Source organism: Gadus macrocephalus, chromosome 5 (assembly GCF_031168955.1).
Source record: "Gadus macrocephalus chromosome 5, ASM3116895v1".
Taxonomy (NCBI): Eukaryota; Metazoa; Chordata; class Actinopteri; order Gadiformes; family Gadidae; genus Gadus; species Gadus macrocephalus.
Genome location: NC_082386.1, coordinates 13752609 through 13772308, shown reverse-complemented (window position 1 = coordinate 13772308; position 19700 = coordinate 13752609). Strand labels below are relative to the sequence as shown.

The following is a 19700-nucleotide window of genomic DNA, read 5'->3' as shown; positions in this document are numbered from 1 at the left end:
CTGATATGTCTGTCTGTCTGTCATCAGCAGCCTACTGACATGTCTGTCATCAACCTCCTACTGACATGTCTGTTATCAACAGACTACTGACATGTCTGTCTGTCTTTCATCAACAGCCTACTGACATGTCTATCATCAATAGACAACTGACATGTCTTTCATCAACCGCCTACTGACATGTATTTTATCAACAGACTACTGACATGCCTGTCTGTCTGTCATCAACAGCCTACTGACATGTCTGTCTGTCTGTCTGTCATCAGAAGCCTACTGACATGTCTGTCTGTCATCAGCCTATATACTGACATGTCTGTCATCAACAGCCTACTGACATGTCTGTCATCGACAGCCTACTGACATGTCTGTCTGTCATCAGAAGCCTACTGACATGTCTGTCTGTCATCAGCCTACTGACATGTCTGTCTGTCATCAGCCTACTGACATGTTTGTCTGTCATCAACAGCCTACTGACATGTCTGTCATCGACAGCCTATTGACATGTCAGAATGGCATCCATTTGCCATATCATTCATATCATATCAAATTAAAAACCCTTCCCACTACTGTGACAACAACATATCCCACCTCCCACCACTCCCAGTTCTGTGACAACATATCCGATCTCCCAATACTCCCAATACTGTGACAACAACATATCCCACCTCCGATAACTCCCACTACTGTGACAACACCACACCCAACCTCCCATCACTCCCACTACTTTGACAACAACACACCCCACCTCCCACCTCTCCAAGAACTGTGACAGCAACAATCCCCCCCCCCCCCCTCCCACCACTCACAGTACTTTGACCAACATACCCCATCTCCCACCACTCCCAGTACTGTCTCCCAGCAGAAGAGGGACGACCCCATCCCATCTCCCGCCCACGTGAGCCCCCAGCCCCAGAGCCGAGCGCGAGACAAGACTCAGCTGGAGTCTGGACTTCAGCGCGAGCGGACGGAGCAGGAGAGCACGAGACGAGCAGGAGAGCACGAGACGAGCACGAGAGCACGAGACGAGCAGTTCGGACGTGATGCGGAGAGCGAGAAGGAGTTTTGCTGAGAACGAGACGGAGTTCCGTTGAGAGCGAGACGGAGTTCTGCTGAGAGCGCGACGGAGTTCTGGACGGATTTCTGCTGAGCGCGCGAGAAAACGGAACTCACACCGAGACTCTGAAATAGGAGAAAATCTGTAATTATTTTATTTTGACTCCTCGGAACTTTTCGACTGTCGTCTTTTTTTTGCTCTTGATTGTGGAGGACTTCAGATGGATTTAGGTTATCACTAAAACAAGCTGAACACTGAATTTGAAGCTCGCGGATCGGTTCATTGGCGAGCCTGCATGCTGAGAACCAAGCAGCAGAACCTCAGCTCTGTTTTCCCTAGATCCTCCTGAGGAGCCACCGAGCGGGAGTACCTCAGCTCTGTGTACTTCACCGAGTAGGAGAACCTCAGCTCTGGGTTCTCTAGGATGATCCCTCCGGAGAGCATGGAGGAGCCCAGCGGGGGTGCGGAGAAGGGAGAGGAGACCCCTGCCTCACCGGTAGTCTCTCAGAGCCAGGAAACCAAGGTAACCGTCTGAGTATCTGTCCATGACACCCCCATCTCTCTATAGAGAGGTAACCAAGGTTACAGTCTGAGGATCAGTCCAGGACACCTCCACCTCTATCTATAGAGGTGGAGCCTCAAGCTAGGAGAGTCACGGCACCTCAATATCTATCTATAGAGAAGTCACTAAGGTAACAGCATGAGCATCAGTCCAGGACACTATAGAGTTCCTCCTCTATAGAGAGGAGGAGCCTCAAGCTAGGAGAGCAGACCCAGGCCTGAAATACGTTCAGTTTCTGGAATGAGTTTATTATTTATTAATATTATTTAAGAGGAATGTGATATTGCTACTCTTCCCGTTTGTGTGGCACACAGAGAAGGATATATAAGTTCCTGGGCTTAAAATATAGTTTAGACAAACACCTCTAGTGTGAGCCATTAAAGTAGGCGATACGAACGATATGAAGCTCATGAAACCGTAAGAGTCTGACCCTGACATGGTGACCTTTCGTTCTGTAGAGGAACATTAAGACTTTGACCCTGACATGGTGAACCTTTTATTATAACGAGGAACAGTAAGACTTTGACCCTGACACGGTGAACCTTTCATTATAACGAGGAACAGTAAGACTTTGACCCTGACATGGTGAACCTTTTGTTCTTCTGGTTGTCCGTACCAGTTGTCTGTGGTTTCCAGGTCTTCATCATTCCTACTAAAACATATCTCTGGGTGGTTCCTGGCCATCAGTCCTACTAAGACATATCTCTGGTCCTTAAGTCCTAATGGTCTCCTGGATGAACAACAGGTGAACAAGCCCTGGTGAAGCCAGAGAACGAGAGAGAGAATGATGATCGGTTTCAGATGTCAGGTGTTGTAACCAGCCTGCTGTACATGATATGTAATGCGTTTCGGTTCAGTGTTTTAAGGCAGGGTACTTTATGTTAAGTGTACTTTATGTTAAGTGTACTTTATGTTCTACATCCTGGCCCTCTGCCATCATGCTGTGTTTGTCCCTTAAAGAACTCATTGAGGCCGGATCAGCAGAAACGGAAGGTGAGATGTGCTCCCATCTGAGGCTGGTTCCTCTTGTTGCCTGCTGTGTATCTGAGCCATAAGCTGTTTTTATGCATGTGTACAAGGTTTAAAGTGGTTTGAAATGACAACTTGAATGCCATCAAATACTAAAATGAGTCAACAACTGAAATTAACACAAGGGAAACCCAATTAAAGTGAGTGATTCACCGCCAGCATTTGTCTCAATATACAACAATACAATCCTTTTTGGAATAAATACCCAATCATATGATTGTATCGTATGATGCTGCTTCATCCTCGTTGTTTCCTGTGCTGTGACGGGTCATTAAAACGGAGCGTTGACGTGGGTGTTAGGGGGTAAACTAATGGTCTAAATCGATTGGTCGGATGGACCAATCAATCAGTTGTCGTCATCACAAACACACAACAAACACAATGTTTTACTCCATATAGCCGCTGCTAAAACACTGTCTTACTCCATGACAGTTTTGCATGCTCATGTCCAACCTAACAACTAACAAACTGAGTCATAACCATAACTAACGGTAGTAAAAACTAATTTTAAGTATACACTAGAACTGCTCATGAAAGAGTATATGTTGGTCACACCAAATCAGACTCTTTTACTGGAAGAAATAAGTTCTCAAAGCACTACTGAATGACTTGCATGCATAGTGCATGATGGCCTATTACCGTTAAACTGTAAGACGAGGAGGGGTCAGGCCCACATGATGAGAGAGAAGGGTGATGATGAGATAGAGAGGAACCCTGGAGAACAATGACCTCTGAAGGGTGATGATGAGATAGAGAGGAACGATGGAAAACAACGACCTCTGAAGGGTCATGAGGAGATAGAGAGGAACCCTGGAGAACAATGACCTCTGAAGGGTCATGAGGAGATAGAGAGGAACCCTGGAGAACAATGACCTCTGAAGGGTCATGAGGAGGTAGATAGGAACCCTGGAGAACAACGACCTCTGAAGAGTGATGATGAGATAGAGAGGAACGCTGGAGAACAATGACCTCTGAAGGGTCATGAGGAGGTAGAGAGGAACGCTGGACTACAATATGAGAGAGAGGACTGATGAGATAGAGAGGAACGTTAAACTGTTAGATGAGGAGGGGTCAGTCCCACATGACGATAAAGAAGGTTGTGATGAGATAGAGACGAATGATGGACGACAGTGACCTCCTGGCATCTTAGTGATTATCCTGATGTGATCCATTGTCCTGCGCTCTGAAAACACATCAGCTTTTATGTGGCCCTAGGGCCCCCATGTGGCCCCTGCTGAATGAGGACACGCTGTAAGCAATCGACTTCTTGTCAGCCACAACTGTGCAGCAGAGATGAAGCATTACACCAGATGATCATTAAAGAATATTGTGCATAGGAATTTAGTAGACTTCAAATTAATAAGTCCAAATCACCGATTTGGACTTAATTTTCATAGCACACCAAAAACATCCAAAGCATTTCCCCGTCACTGCCCCTCTTTTGAATCTGCATGTCTCATCAGCTCCACCTCTCCTTCATAAACCTTCTTCACCTTTCTCCCACTCTTCTTCTCCTCTCACCCCCCCCCCCCTTCCTAGCTACAGAGGCTGAAGCGCTCTCTGTCCTTCAAAACCAAGAGCGTCCGCAGCAAGAGCGCCGACAACTTCTTCAGGAGCAGCGGAGACCACAAGTCGGAGCTGCTGTCGGAGGTCAGCAGCAGCACGAGCCACCTCAACAGCCTGGCCCCGCCCCACAACCCCCACCACCACATCCCCCCCGTCCCGCCCGCCATCCCCTCCGCCCCCCCTCCGTCGTCCCGCTCCCCGTCGTCACGCAGCCCGTACACGTTGGACGCCGCCGGCCACTGCTTCATGGAGCACATCTTCAAGAAGCCCACCTTCTGCGACGTCTGCAACCACATGATCGTAGGTGAGGACCTCCACTCGGTTCTCTGTTCTCGTGGGTGAAGACCCCCACTCTGTTCTCTGTTCTCGTGGGTGAGGACCCCCACTCTGTTCTCGTGGGTGAGGACCCCCACTCTGTTCTCGTGGGTGAGGACCCCCACTCTGTTCTCTGTTCTCGTGGGTGAGGACCCCCACTCTGTTCTCTGTTCTCGTAGGTGAGGACCCCCACTCTGTTCTCTGTTCTCTATTCTCTGCTCTCGGCCCGAGAGTGAGACGTGAGTGAACTCTTTGCCAGGATCAGACGTGCACAACATTGTCTTCACGTGCACAACATTGTGGTCACGTATACAACATATTCGTCACGTGCACAACATTGTGGTCACGTGCACAACATTGTGTTCACGTGCACAACATTGTGGTCACGTGCACAACATTGTGGTCACAAGCACAATATTGTTGTCATGTGCACACGTTTGACCCGACATGCAGGGAATCAAGGGAACCAGTACAGTAGTGCTCCCAGTACACATAGAGAACGGACCAGTACACTAACGCATCTATAGGGCTTGTACCTCAAAAGATAATTGATGTAAAATCCTAAATAAACGTAAATATACCCTAATCTAGGCTTGTCAAAAACTTTGTTTGACAAATTATGAGAAATCTGATGATCAAATTAAATAAAAGGGTTAAGCAAGGAAAAGATATGAACTACGGAAGATGAAATAGCAAAGTGGGAACTTTATAATGCATTTCTCTCATAGGGTTCGATACGTACCTAGATGATAGCTACAGCACTATGTTTTATTTACCAGATTAGACAGAGAGAATATGTATTTTATTAATTCCTGAAGTCGAAGACGTCACCTAAGAGTATTTGGAGTATTCAACTAATATACATATCTTATTACTGCCACAATTCTTGTCTATTTACATTGAAACTTCTGTTTGAAATGAAGTGTCAAATGAAGAAATCTACCAGAACCACATTAATTTTCCTAATGATAAATTCATGTATTAAGTATTCTTACTAAATGCATGAAGTATTAAGTATTAATTATTCTTACTAAATGTATGAAGTTTTAAATATTAAGTATCCTTATTAAATGCATGCCATAGGGAGGTAGAGGTTTTAACCCTCCACTCGTTAGAATGCTCTGTGATTCACAAGGTTTGATTCCTGGCTTTCTGCTGGAAAACAACTCGTGAAATGTGTTTTCCAGGTTGGTGCTTGGAAGTGAGTGAGTCAGTTTCCAGAAAAGCAGGTTGACCTTAATTGAGTTGCATCACAGTTAAATGATGCTAATCCTTCCTGGGGATGAATTCACTGTATGCGGTTTCTTGAGGAAAGTTCTTTGCAAAGGACAAACTTCTGCCCTTTTCATATCATGTTCAAATCAGCGTTTTTCTAACAATTCTCAGTAGGATTGCATCACAACACCATGAAGCCAGCTGACCCTCTGCATGTGTTTATCCCAGATTTGGACATGAAGTCTGCGCCAACATTTACATTCTAACCGTAGCTAAAGACGTTCCTAAGCAATCGGAACATTTCATCCTGTGTTGATCATAATTATGTTGCGCTTTAATAACTTTTTTACGCATGGAATTAGATTGTTGTAACTTGATTGGGTCATGGCGTTTAACTAAATTACTTTAACACTTTCATAGTAACACATTTCACGGAGCAACATTATATCCCTGTTTTTTTAGTTTTAGTTTTGTAGGTTGATAGTCTTTTGCTATTGCTCCTCCTACTAAGGATGGCATGCAATGAAAAAAATAAGCACTTCAACAAATCATTGAAAAGCACAGAAATAGAAGGAATTCACTGAAATGTGGTCTCACAAGCCTATTGAATCTCCAGCCAACTACTGTCCAGGAATACTTTGATTAAGATCTGGTTCCTGATACAATAGCCCACAATAAACGCAGCGACAATGGTACAAGGATCTGTTCCCAGATCAGTTGTGATCGGTGAGGCCGTTGCGACAGGTGTGGTTGCCGTCAGCAGGTCATGATTTCTGCAGCGGGGCCCAGCAATACCAGATCTCACAGGGGGCCACACCAGGGGCCCCACCTATCATTCAGTTTGTATCCCTGACAAACTCCTGTCTCGCCATAGGAACGAAGAAAAAAAAAACTGTTGTATGAGTTGTGTGTGTGGAGGGTAGTTATTGGTGTTTAGCTCTCTGTATTACACAGAGTTTAAGGGTTAGGGTTAACCCCAGTGCTGTGTGTTTACCTCTCTGTAGAACACAGAGCTGTAGGGTTAGGGTTAACCCCGTGTTTCCCTCTCTGTAGAACACAGAGCTGTAGGGTTAGGGTTAACCCCGTGTTTCCCTCTCTGTAGAACACAGAGCTGTAGGGTTAGGGTTAACCCCAGTGCTGTGTGTTTACCTCTCTGTAGAACACAGAGCTGTAGGGTTAGTGTCAACCCTGTGTTTACCTCTCTGTAGAACACAGAGCTGTAGGGTTAGGGTTAACCCCGTGTTTCCCTCTCTGTAGAACACAGAGCTGTAGGGTTAGTGTCAACCCTGTGTTTACCTCTCTGTAGAACACAGAGCTGTAGGGTTAGTGTCAACCCTGTGTTTACCTCTCTGTAGAACACAGAGCTGTAGGGTTAGGGTTAACCCCAGTCCTTCGGGTTTGGTCTCGTGCTCCAGAGGAACACATTGGATGTTGTCTGACTTCAACATCCCGTGCTGTTTTTTTGTTTATAATCTTCCACATTGTCCACATTGTGTCACGACCCGAATGTAAAGTTCTGTCAGTGAGACAAAAAGAAACCAGAGGTTGAACAGAAACACATCTCCAGACCAGTACAGACCAGCCCTACTGACCAGTTCTACAGACCAGTCCTACCCTCCAGACCAGTACAGACCAGTCCCACAGACTAATCCTACAGACCAGTCCTACCACTACAGAAAGGTCCTACAGACCAGTCTCACCAGTACAGACCAGTCCTGCAGACCATTGCTACAGACCACTCCAACCATTACAGACCAGTCCTACAGACAAGTCCAACCATTGCATACCAGTCCTACATATCAGTCCTACAGACCAGTCCTACCACTTCAGACCAGTCCTACCACTACAGACCAGTCCTACCACTACAGACCAGTCCTACCACTACAGACCATTCCTACAGGCCAGTCCTACCACTACAGACCAGTCCTACCTCTACAGACCAGTCCTACAGACCAATCCTACCCTCCAGACCAGTAGATCAATTAATTCTTCATGCGTCCACATTTTAGAGTGGAAAGAGGGAGCGCCACAGCAAGAGACCGGGTCACACAGAGAGACCGGGTCACACAGAGAGACCGGGTCACAGCAGGGCCCATGCTCATTGGTTCATCAATGAATCACCGGGGGCTGTGAGCTGCCAGACAGCAACCAATCACAGCACAGAGGTCTCTCTACTGTGATCTATGTCACCAAGTCTGCCTGTCTGTCTCGCTATCCTTCCACTGTATATTTATCTCAGTCCATCATGTCAACTTCCTCCGCTACGGCAATCTAAAACTCATAACACATTTGCCGTCCACGCACGCACGCGGGCACGCACGCACATGGGCACGCACGCCACACACACACACACACACACACACACACACACACACACACACACACACACACACACACACACACACACACACACACACACACACACACAGCCACGCACACACACACACACACACACACACACACACACACACACACACACACACACACACACACACCCCTCAGGTCTGTCTTTGTTTAATGTGTGTGGTTTGACGTGGTGTGAGGAGGCGTTAGTTATGAAGCAGATATATCCTATGTTCAATAGAAAGTTGATGGAGTCATGTGATGTAGAAGATGAGTGACCAAAGTATTGTGATCAGGTTAATGTGATCGTTAGGAATAATGGATTTGAACAATCAATGGTTTGATAGGGTCGATAACCAGCAGTTCTGCTTTAGTATAGATTTGACATTCCTTCTGTGAGCTGTGGAGACCAGATGTTATCTACGGATGTCCGGCTTAGCTCAGCGGGGTGACTTGTAACCAGAAGAAGGTCGCTAGTTCGATTCCCCGGCTCCCCCACGGTGAGTTTCAAGGCTTCCCTGAGCGAGAAGCCTCACCCTAAGTGCTCCCGAGGAGCTGGCCGTCTCCTTTTGTGGTTGACTCCGCCATCAGTGTGTGTATGAATAGCTGCAAGTCGCTATTGATAAAAGCATCTTCTGAATGTAAATTCAGGCCTTCTTTGTTTTCAAATCGTTCCTTATTATCTTTGTGTCCTTTGACGGTTTAAAACAGACTGGGTACGGGTTGTGACTCACTTGTGCATTCCTCTACAGTCCATCATCAACACCCCTCAACGGGACCATAATATTTATTTAGTTTTTCTTTACATAAGTCTGAGGGCGTGTTTGTACTGTATTTCTCGGCGTACGCGAACCTTACATGTCTATGTGTGTGTGTGTGTGTGTGTGTGTGTGTGTGTGTGTGTGTGTGTGTGTGTGTGTGTGTGTGTGTGTGTGTGTGTCTGTGCGTCTCCATTAGGAACGACGGCCAAGCATGTGGTATTCCTGGCGGGGAACACAGCCAAGCACGGCCTGCGTTGCAAAGCCTGCAAGATGAGCCTGCACCATAAGTGTGAGCACGGTGTGGGGCGACAGCGCTGTCAGGGCAAGCTGGTAAGACCCCCCCCCACCACCCTCCACGCTGCCTGGGGACGCCCCCAGGCCGCCCCCCCCACACACACACACACACACACACACACACACACACACAGGGTTCACACACACGGGGGACAGATGGTGAATGCATGCTGCGGTAGAACCACAGAAGATGCGTGGGATGGCGCCGTTTCAGACACTACGCTTAATTGCTGCTATTTATTATTCCCCTACCTCTGAAAATAGTTAGCCTATTTGTGGTTCTGTTTGTTAGTGACTGAATATAAACTGAATATAAAGCCGACACATCATCACGAGTGATCTGGCCGTCGTCTTCATCCTCGCTCCTGATCGTTGGTAAAGTGCCAGTGCCTTTGCGGGACTGCTGTGTTAAGAACTTCTATCCAGGGGCCTCCGTGAACCAGCATGAAGAACGGCCTCACGGCCAGCAGGTTAGACCGACAGAGAGCATAGATCATCAATAGATCATTCATAGATCATTCATAGATCATTCATAGATCATCAACAGATCATTCATAGGTCATTCATAGATCATCAATAGATCATTCATAGATCATCAATCATCTGTCCTGCACTACACGCTGTGTAACACGCAGGGCTAGAAGGCTTTTAGCTAGAAGACATGAAAGACTAGAAGGCTTTTACTAGGAGGCTTTTAGTTAGAAGACATGAAGAACAAGAAGGCTTTTACCAGAAGGTTTTTAGCTAGAAGACATGAAGGACTAGACTGCTTTTACTACAAGGCTTCTAGCCAGAAGACATAATGGACTAGAAGGCTTTCAGCTAGAAGACACATGGACTAGAAGGCTTTTAGATAGAAGACATAAAGGGCCACACACGTCCGGCATAGAGTCATCCACTGTTTTGTAGATTAGACTATTGTAGACCGTTTGTAGATGATTCATCTTATTCAGAGAAGTCAATGGAAGGAGGATCTGTGTGGGATGTGTAATAGCTCAGTCAACAGCATGATCCCGGTTGTAGATGAAGAAAAACCTCAACTGAAAACCTTTTGCTGCTCATCAGCTATGATCAATCTGTGCTTTATATACTGAATTATGGTCTGTCATCATTATAACGGGATGATTATTGAGATTGGTTACTGATGTGATTACGACTTGGCATAACACACAACGCCCCACTCCTCCTACCGCTCTCCTTCTCCCCCTCTCTCTTTTTCCACCTCTCGTTCACACACACACACACACACACACACACACACACACACACACACACACACACACACACACACACACACAGTTTGTGGGCGTAGCAGTGAGGGGGCTGGTGATGAGTGGGTCAGGCTGTGCAGGCTGGAGGCTGGCTGTTTTTCCAGGGAGGAAGTGGTCATGAATGGATGTGCCAAAAACCACTCGTCATTTTGCCATCTCCCATTACAGACCAGAGAATTGGCCAGCACCAGTTTAGGTTTTGTCTTTATGTACGACCACGACGGGACTTTAAGTCAAACACACATCTGCAATCGCACACATATGCAAGCAAATAACAACCACACAAACGCATGCCGCACATACGCATGCGCGTGCGTTACTGAAAAACGAAGACTAATCCTTCTTTGAATCGCGCTGCCAAGGTTTCGCTTCCTTTGGATATGTTCTGGATGCCAGGCGTTTCCATCGCTTATCTTTTGTAATGACTTGGAGAGAGTCAACATCACCCTAACATGGAGAAGGCTGAGAGAGAGAGTGGTACGCTGATACAATCTGATACACTTCTACTTCATGTTTTCCTCCATGAAAAGAGTGATTTGAATGTTCCATGCTGACATTAAACACAGAGAGATGGCCAGGACGTCCCTCCCTGTGTTTCATGGTAACTCTTGCCTGTTCTACCGTGACTCATAACTCAGTTTTACCGAGCTTGAAGACTCCCTGCTTGGAGAGATAGGATCAGCTCAGTGGAAAATAAGTTGAAAGGTCACGCATAAAACAGGAAGCCTCCCCAGAGGATACAACTCTAAATTAGGGTTTCAACTCGCACACTACTTCTCAAGCCTGTTTCTCTTGGCCAAAACAACTTTTAGTTTATCATCTGTGTATTTGGATTTCATAAATCACCACAATATGATCATCTGTGAAATATCTGCCGTTGACGTCCCTAATGTTGGCTGCTTAGTAGCTCCTGATTTTAAGTGAGGCAGTGGCTTGTATCAGCGACCGACCGCATGTTCTGAAACACGTTATGAAGGAGCTAGGTATGGAAGAGGTGGACGAGTTACAGGACTTCTTCAGAGAGACCTTGTCTCTCTGAAGAGCTGGAGGAGGCTGACCCCTAGAGGGAAGTGTTTCTCCGCTGCGTTGGGACCTAGAGAGCGAGACGAGGACGTTTAGTGGCCCCTGGGGTCGAGTTGAACCTCAATACACAACAACCCCTCACTGGACAGGAAAACAAAACCAGGACACACTGCCGCCAACAACTGAAACAACTGAAAAATAATAAAACATAGATGTTTCATCTGTGCAAATGAGCATAGAGCATGTGCTAACGTGTAGCATGTTGCTACTATGTGATGCTCTGTGGGAGCAATAGCGCATGTGCTAATGTGTAGAATGTTGCTACTATTCAATGCTCTGTGGGAGCAATAGAGTATCTGTTAACGTGTAGCATGTTGCTACTATGCAATGCTCTGTGGGAGCAATAGGCCTAATCTTCTAATCACAAGATAATAATAGTAACTCACACAGTAATTTGATCTGTCCTAAATTGTGTGTCTGGATAAACTCTGGGAGAAATATTTGGGCCGCTTCTGAAATTCCTTTGTGAGCAATCTGATGCATGGTTCTGTAAGATTACAAATAGAAAGCAGAACAGAGTATGAGTCGTATTGCATTAAGATTAGAACTTGGCAAAATTTCACTCAAACTTAAATTTGTTTTGGTTGTCACTTTTTAATCTGCATGCATTGTGATTACACATTATTTTTTGCTATCCCAGTCTAGTGGTTTTCCAAACAGAACCAGTGATTCAGCTGTGCACATTGAGAAGAGCAGGCCTTTGGGGCTGTGAATTCAGTGCTGTGACCGTCAATGCTGTGACCGTCGGTGCTGTGACCTTCGGTGCTGTGACCTTCAATGCTGTGACCTTCAGTGCTGTGACCTTCAGTGCTGTGACCTTCAGTGCTGTTCCACTGACACTTCTCTCCTCTCCCCCTGTCAGCCCAAAGGCTTCCGCCGCTACTACAGCTCCCCTTTGCTGATCCAGGAACAGTTCGGATGCATCAAAGAAGTCATGCCTATCGGTAAAACATCTCTCCATCCTTTTAACCAAGTGGTACATAGTTGTAAATTGTAATTTATACTGAGTAGGACACACTGTAGAGTTGATCACTAAACGCTGTTTGATTAAGAATACCATTCAACTCAAGGTTACACAATCCCTAAGTCTCTGGTGTGATACGATCCCTAAGTCTCTGGTGTCATACATGGTCGATATGTCTCTGTGTGATACGATCCCTAAGTCTCTGATAAGGTCCCTACGTCTCTGGTGGAATACGGTCCCTAAGTCTCTTGTGTGATACGGTCCCTAAAGTCTCTGATACTGTCCCTTCGTTTCTGGTGTGATACGGTCCCTAAGTCTCTGTGTGATACGGTCCCTAAGTCTCTGTGTGATACGGTCCCTAAGTCTCTGGTGTGATACGGTCCCTAAGTCTCGGTGTGATACGGTCCCTAAGTCTCTGTGTGATACGGTCCCTATGTCTCTGTGTGATACGGTCCCTAAGTCTCTGTGTGATACGGTCCCTAAGTCTCTGTGTGATACGATCCCTAAGTCTCTGTGTGATACGATCCCTAAGTCTCTGTCTGATACGGTCCCTAAGTCTCTGTCTGATACGGTCCCTAAGCCTCTCTGTGATACGGTCCATAAGTCTCTCTTGTGATAAGATCCCTAAATCTTTGGTTTGATACGGCCCCTAAGTCTCTGATACGGTCCCTAAGTCTCTGATACGGTCCCTAAGTCTCTGATACGGTCCCTAAGACTCTGATACGGTCCATAAGTCTCTGATACGGTCCCTAAGACTCTGTGTCCTCTGGTTCTCCTCAGCGTGCGGCAACAAGGTGGACCCGGTGTACGAGGCCCTCAGGATGGCCACGTCTCTGGCCCAGAAGGCCAAGCGGCCCAGCGGCTCCGACTCGTCTCTCAGAAGCTCGGTCAGATTCTGGTCATTGGAATATCATTATTATCACTGTGTTACATGATCAGGGGTATTGTTTAAGTTTTGCGTTGTGTTAAAAGAAAGTTTTCCATTCATATCAAAATAGTTGAGTAAAGCATTTTCTAGTAGGTGGGCTACATTAGGTTCTATGTTCTATATTAAATATGTTCTATGTTCTATATGTTCTATATGTTCTATGTTCCTTGTTATGTTAGGCTACATTAGGTTCATAGCGTCTCTAATAAAGTGCATTCAGGACACTGAACGGGTGATGTCAGTGGAGCAATTCCTTTCTCTGATTACGACTCTTTGGACTGGCCCCACCCTAGCGCGCCATCTCAAGGGGTGCTAGGGGGAGAGGCTGTGGGAGACGCTGGGGGGGGAAACAATAACATTTTGTCTTCTTTACTCAGTTTTTCACCATCAATTCTACCTTTGGTTTTGCGTGTGAAACGCGTTTGAGCCCAAGTTTGACGTGTGTTTGTGTGTTTGTGTGTTTGTGTGTATGTGTTCTGTTTCAGACCACTGACTTGGACCAGTTTGACGCTTGCCCTGAGGAAACAGCAGGCCACAGCAGCGGCTGCAACCCGTCCAGGGAGCCCAGTGATGAGGGTGGGTCTAGGTCCAGGCCCAGTGATGAGGGTGGGTCTAGGTCCAGGCCCAGTGATGAGGGTGGGTCTAGGTCCAGGCCCAGTGATGAGGGTGGGTCTAGGTCCAGGCCCAGTGATGAGGGTGGGTCTAGGTCAAGGCCCAGTGATGAGGGTGGGTCTAGGTCCAGGCCCAGTGATGAGGGTGGGTCTAGGTCCAGGCCCAGTGATGAGGGTGGGTCTAGGTCTAGGCCCAGTGATGAGGGTGGGTCTATGTCTAGGCCCAGTGATGAGGGTGGGTCTAGATCTAGGCCCAGTGATGAGGGCGGGTCTAGGTCTAGGCCCAGTGATGAGGGCGAGTCTAGGTCTAGGCCCAGTGATGAAAGTGGGTCTAGGTCTAGATTTTGTTTTCTCCTCCTCAGTCTTCAGAGTCCTGGCGAACGGCTCAGAGCGATACGAGACAGAAGGGAAGTTTCAGAATCTGGTAAGAAACACATCAACGAAAAGAAGAGCAAAAAGAACCAATTCATGCAAGAACACAGAGGAAAGTGGAAAGATCATACTCATAAAAGTCTGTCTGTCTGTGTGTGTGTGTGTGTGTGTGTGTGTGTGTGTGTGTGTGTGTGTGTGTGTGTGTGTGTGTGTGTGTGTGTGTGTGTGTGTGTGTGTGTCCTCTAGGAGCAGGAGAGACTGGCGCTGCAGAAGGACGTTCTCCAGCTGAACACCTATGTGGCGCTGTTCAGCTTCACCCCTCTGGACCTCCACGACCTGGAGATGAGGTCAAACACACACACGCACACACGCACGCACACGCATGTAAAAAAAACTTCTTTCCTCGTCTGTCTAAGAAGACAGAACTCCATCCTGGGGGTAATCACAACTTTATTCTGTCAACTAGTGAGGACAACGTTGCCACGAATAGATTCACCTAATTATCTAATTAACTTCCTTTTTGAAGGGTTGGTTTATAAATATAATTCATGTCCTGATTGCAAGCACCTGACAGGTTATAAATATCTCGTCATTCATCCTGATACAGTAGCTATAGATAACCCTTCAAACTACCTTCATTCAGTTGACCTCCAACCATGATTTCTCCTGTGTTGGAGCCAAATGTGTCAATCTGCTTTGATGTCTTCAGTTCTCTGAGCCCACAACATATTTCCCTTCCTCTCTGGAGATGCCATCATAGTTATCAGCTCCTTGAATCAAACTCCATTTAGCGGACGTCCTACTCACTACCTTCTGCTCTCGGGAGGCCATGATTGGCCAGATAGAAACCATGTGTCACCTCAAGCCCAATAGGTCCTGGAGGACCTCTATCTCATGGTAGGAGAGATCTCCTCACTCCCCATAGAAACATCTCAAGCCGAAACATCCTTCATCAGTCATAACAAACTTCCTTTAGAAAGCAGACAGTGTTTGTGTAGGACATCCACCCCCAAAGTGTTTTCATAGATAGTAATCCTCTAATCAAACCTCCACTCAGTGTTTGGGTTTCAGTTCCAGGTTAAAATGTATCATAAACAAAAGCAGAATAAAGATAAGAAAAGACATTGAGGGAATTGGTCGATGCCAAGTGAGTTAGCATCTCACACCTCCTCACATCTCCTCTAACCTCACTCCTCCTCTGACCTCACACCTCCTCTGACCTAACACCTCCTCAGACCTCACACCTCCTCTGACCTAACACCTCCTCAGACCTCCTCTGACCTCACACCTCCTCTGACCTAACACCTCCTCTGACCTCACACCTCCTCTAACCTCACTCCCCTCTGACCTAACACCTCCTCCGACCTCGCACCTCCTCTGACCTCACATCTTCTCTGACCTCACACCTCCTCACTACTCATCTGACCTCCTCTGACCTCACACCTCACACCTCCTCTGACCCCAACCCTTCCCCCCGCTGCCCCGCTCTGAAATATCTCCGCCCTGTGATCCATTTGCCCGGGGGAAAGTCTAAACCGTTAACTAGACCTGAGGCGTCTCCACTCAGAGGTGGTCTCTGATTGGTGGCAGAGGCTGTGGCTTTGAGCAGATGTTTGTAATCATGACAGTCGGGTTGAATCCCAGGGTGCTGATGTCCGGGAGAGAGACGCTCCACTGAATGTATAAAACCAAACTAACAGGACGCCTTGCCTATAAAGAAAGAAGAATGTCCCCTTCACCACTTCTCAAGTAAAAGAAAAGTATCATAAAACTGAATGAGGTTTTTGTGCTTCACAGACCAGGAGACCGGATTCTACTGGCTGATGACTCCAACGACGACTGGTGGAAGGCATGTTACTCATTACTCAACTGAACACGCTTCATCAAGCTTGGCTCAGGATGCTTTAGCCTCTCCCTCTCCCTGGTCCAATGCCCTGTGAGCAGGCTGATCCTCACAGAGGATCAGCTGTGGGCGACAGGGGAACCGATAAATGAGGATACAAAAGGGCCAATCGGAGGCTCCGCAGACCGGCTGAGAGACCATGAAGACGTCTCAATGTTTTGTCGTTAGCCCAGAGTGCGCGGCAAACAGATGAGTGCTGAGGCTGGAGCATCGTTGGTCTGTCGCTGCAGAGCGACACGTTGCTATCTAGATCACGGCATGTAAAAATAGAGGCGCTCATGGTCTGCATTATTAATGACGTGACGTTTCTTTTGTTCAGGGAGTGATCGAGGACCGGGTGGGCTTCTTCCCGGCTGCCTACGCACAGCAGGTGGGGGCTGGGGACTCCGTGTTCAGGTGCAGCAGGACCTTCATCGGCTGCAAGGAGCAGGGACAGATCACTCTCAAGGAGGGACAGGTAGGAACCTTCCTCTGTGAGTCTTACCTAAATATATACTGCATATATTTATATATTTGGTTTGATACTTGGTTTGGTTTGTGGCTTTGGTGTGATACCCGGTCTGCCTTGAGGTTGTGGGCAGATACTTACAAAAAGGTTCATTCATCAGTCAGTGAGCAGCTCCTTCCAGTCCCTCCCTGCAGACCCTGGCTGGTTCTAGAAACAGAACAATGCTATAACACACACCAGGCGATCAGAGACATTACACACGTGTCTCCAACATGTGGATGAGGAGGAAGGCGTCAGGGCTGCCCTCACATCGTGTCTCTTCTACTCCCTCTAGATCTGCGTGAGCAGCGAGGTGGAGCAGAGCGGCTTCATCAAGGTGGCCAGCGGAAAGAAGAGAGGCTTCGTTCCTACTGATGTTCTGGAGAACATCTGAGAGAGAGAGAGAGAGAGAGAGAGAGAGAGAGAGAGAGAGAGAGAGAGAGAGAGAGAGAGAGAGAGAGAGAGAGAGAGAGAATGGAAGAGAGTCGTGAGGCAGCTGGGACCCTAAAGCGGTCAGGCTTTCTTGGAAGGACAGCAGAGGAAGATGTGTGGAGCAGCTTCAGTACGCACCAGAGATCCTGGGGGAGGTGACAGAGGACGCTTCCATCACTGTGGGCGGAGCCCCTCAGCTCAAAGAGTGCAGCGCTGTGACGGGGGCCACTGGACCCCCCTCTGGTCCGGGCCCTTGAGACTTCATTATCCAGGCTTTAAAAACATCCCTCTTGTTTCTCCTCAGTTAATCGGTAACACTTCACAGAAAGGTCCGTTCATTTAGGAGTTATAAACATTAATATGTAGCGTTAGCATAGGGGTGAGGGTTACTAGGTTAGGGTTACTAGGTTAGGGTTAGTGGGTTAGGGTTAGTGGGTTATGGTTAGTGGGTAATGGTTTGGGTTACAGGTAGTGGGTTTTGGTTAGTGGGTTAGGGTTAGTAGGTAAGGATTAGTGGGTTATGGTTAGTGGGTTATGGTTAGTGGGTTATGGTTAGTAGTGGGTTGGGGTTGGTAGAGGGTTAGGGTTAGTAGGTCAGGGTTAGTATGTTATGGCTAGGTGGTTGGGGTTAGTAGGGGGTTATGGTTAGTGGGTTAGCGGGGCTAGGGCGTGGATTTCTCTGGCAGGCGCCGGTAGATTATCCACAGCAGCAGAATGTATTTCTTTACTGATGGAAGTAGCTATTGCAAGACATTTATAAAGGATCAAATGCAAAAATAAATAGGTATACTTCTTTACATTTCAAAACTAAAATCTAGCAGTTAAGCCTACAGGAACATAGTTACACAGACGGATATATAAACAGCCTGGAGAAAGATTAAAGACTGTCATTTTTGTAATGGGCTCGTTTTTACGACACATTACAAAGTGCTGTTCGTCATGTCCAGTTTTGGCTCTTCTCTGGAGGTTCCTCTGTGGGGCGGAGTGGGGAGGACCCCCAAAGGCATGAGAGGCTTTAACAGGCAGGCAGCGTAACGTACAGCGCCCAACAGTATCCGTCTCTACTGTAAGACCCTCAGAGGACTAGTTTAGTACTCGTCTTACCTCCTTCAATCCACAAAACAATATCTAGAATCAATAGCAGGCTTTTCCTATGAGTTAAAGGGACCTTTCATTGATGTTTGAAACTCTAATTTCCGTGTTTTAGGTGTGAGAATGGCCATAAGGCTTACATTGCGTTCCAATATGATCTGTACTACTGTGAGAAACACCATGAAGTGCACGTCCCATGGAACCGTTGATGCACTATGGTAACATGGTAACCGTGGTAACCAGGACCGCCTCTTACACTGGCTCAGAGGTTAGAGGTTAGGGTTAGGGGATTCGAGGCTGGGTTAGGGCTGGGGGCTGTGTTAGGGTTAGAGTTATAGGGTTAGGGTAAGAGACCACCCTGGACTCTTAAGGAAGTACAGCTGTCTTCATCCCCTCCTCCTGGCCGCCCTCCACCGGAGGACGGCCGTAAACTGGGAGCAGGCGACAGAAACGCCCTTACGGGCCAGGGAGGGGAGTGAGAGGTGAGCTTAGCAGAGTGACACGTGGGAGGGGAGTGAGAGGTGAGCTTAGCAGAGTGACACGTGGGAGGGGAGTGAGAGGTGAGCTTAGCAGAGTGACACGTGGGAGGGGAGTGAGAGGAGCGTAGCAGAGTGACACGTGGGAGGGGAGTGAGAGGGGAGTGTAGCAGAGTGACACGTGGGAGGGGAGTGTAGCAGAGTGACACGTGGGAGGGGAGTGTAGAAGAGTGACACGTGGGAGGCGAGTGAGAGGGGAGCGTAGAAGGGTGACACGTGTCCCAGGAGTGAGAGGAGAGTGTAGCAGACTGACACATGGGAGGGGAGTGTAGCAGAGTGACACGTGCATCACCTACAGAGCCACCCTCAATAGGTCGCTCAAGAAGAAAACCAAACCATGATCCGGAGTAGCATTGAACCTGGTCTTAATCTCGGATCTCATGACGTGGGTCAGCAATCTTAACAAACGACTTAACAAACGTTAATCACAGCGTGACACTTCACTTTTGTGTTAAAAAGTCAACGTTTAATCATGCTGAAGTGAATGAATTCTTTGAATAAGACTTGAGGCCCATCCTACTTGTGTAGCAGACATGAAGCCATCTGTCCTCACCTTCTGTTTCCTCTGATCCACAAAACAAGGCTTTGCTATGACAGTATTATAGATATAACATCAGATGGGATATATTTAGTTATTGCTTAAATGTAATCATAATCCTGGGATTTATTTGGTTCATAACACTTCAATGACGATGTATACACAAGATTAAAATGTTTTAAAGTTTTGCTTTATTTGTCAGTATTCTGATTTTTTATTTATTTTTCCGATCAAATCGATTTCAATGTACCCCCATGCTATTTCTATTTCTATTTTTTTTTTTTATAAAAGATCTAATCGTGCAGCTAAGACGATTGTATTTCTCTTTGACTACTAAGACCGATACT

At 47.0% G+C, this 19700-nt stretch overlaps 1 protein-coding gene across 9 annotated transcripts; it reads left to right on the top strand.

The window, feature by feature from the left end:
* Positions 1-816: 816 nt before the first annotated feature.
* On the top strand, positions 817-19542 carry stac (SH3 and cysteine rich domain). 9 transcript variants are annotated; one of them, XR_009525855.1, is made up of 13 exons: positions 819-1574; positions 2574-2606; positions 4182-4512; positions 9039-9172; positions 12353-12434; positions 13235-13341; positions 13868-13958; positions 14356-14417; positions 14612-14712; positions 16163-16214; positions 16588-16725; positions 17051-17622; positions 17691-19542. XR_009525855.1 is itself a non-coding variant. In XM_060052562.1 (12 exons), exons 1-12 carry the CDS (start codon positions 1476-1478, stop codon positions 17147-17149), a joined length of 1323 nt encoding a protein of 440 aa, XP_059908545.1. In that variant the 5' UTR covers positions 817-1475; the 3' UTR covers positions 17150-19542. The 9 variants fall into 9 exon arrangements, 6 of the variants coding, with proteins under 6 accessions (XP_059908545.1, XP_059908542.1, XP_059908544.1 ...); XR_009525856.1 differs by having other exon boundaries at positions 17051-18839; positions 18944-19542; XR_009525857.1 differs by having other exon boundaries at positions 17051-18839; positions 18877-19542.
* Positions 19543-19700: the final 158 nt, after the last annotated feature.

Bases quoted from the DNA above. Each gene is read 5' to 3' on its own strand.
- stac (XM_060052559.1), top strand. From the start codon at position 1,476: ATGATCCCTCCGGAGAGCATGGAGGAGCCCAGCGGGGGTGCGGAGAAG. The intron at 4,513-9,038 runs GTGAGGACCTCC...CGTCTCCATTAG, and splicing joins CTGCAACCACATGATCGTAG to GAACGACGGCCAAGCATGTG. The intron at 16,219-16,591 runs GTTACTCATTAC...TTGTTCAGGGAG, and splicing joins CGACGACTGGTGGAAGGCAT to TGATCGAGGACCGGGTGGGC.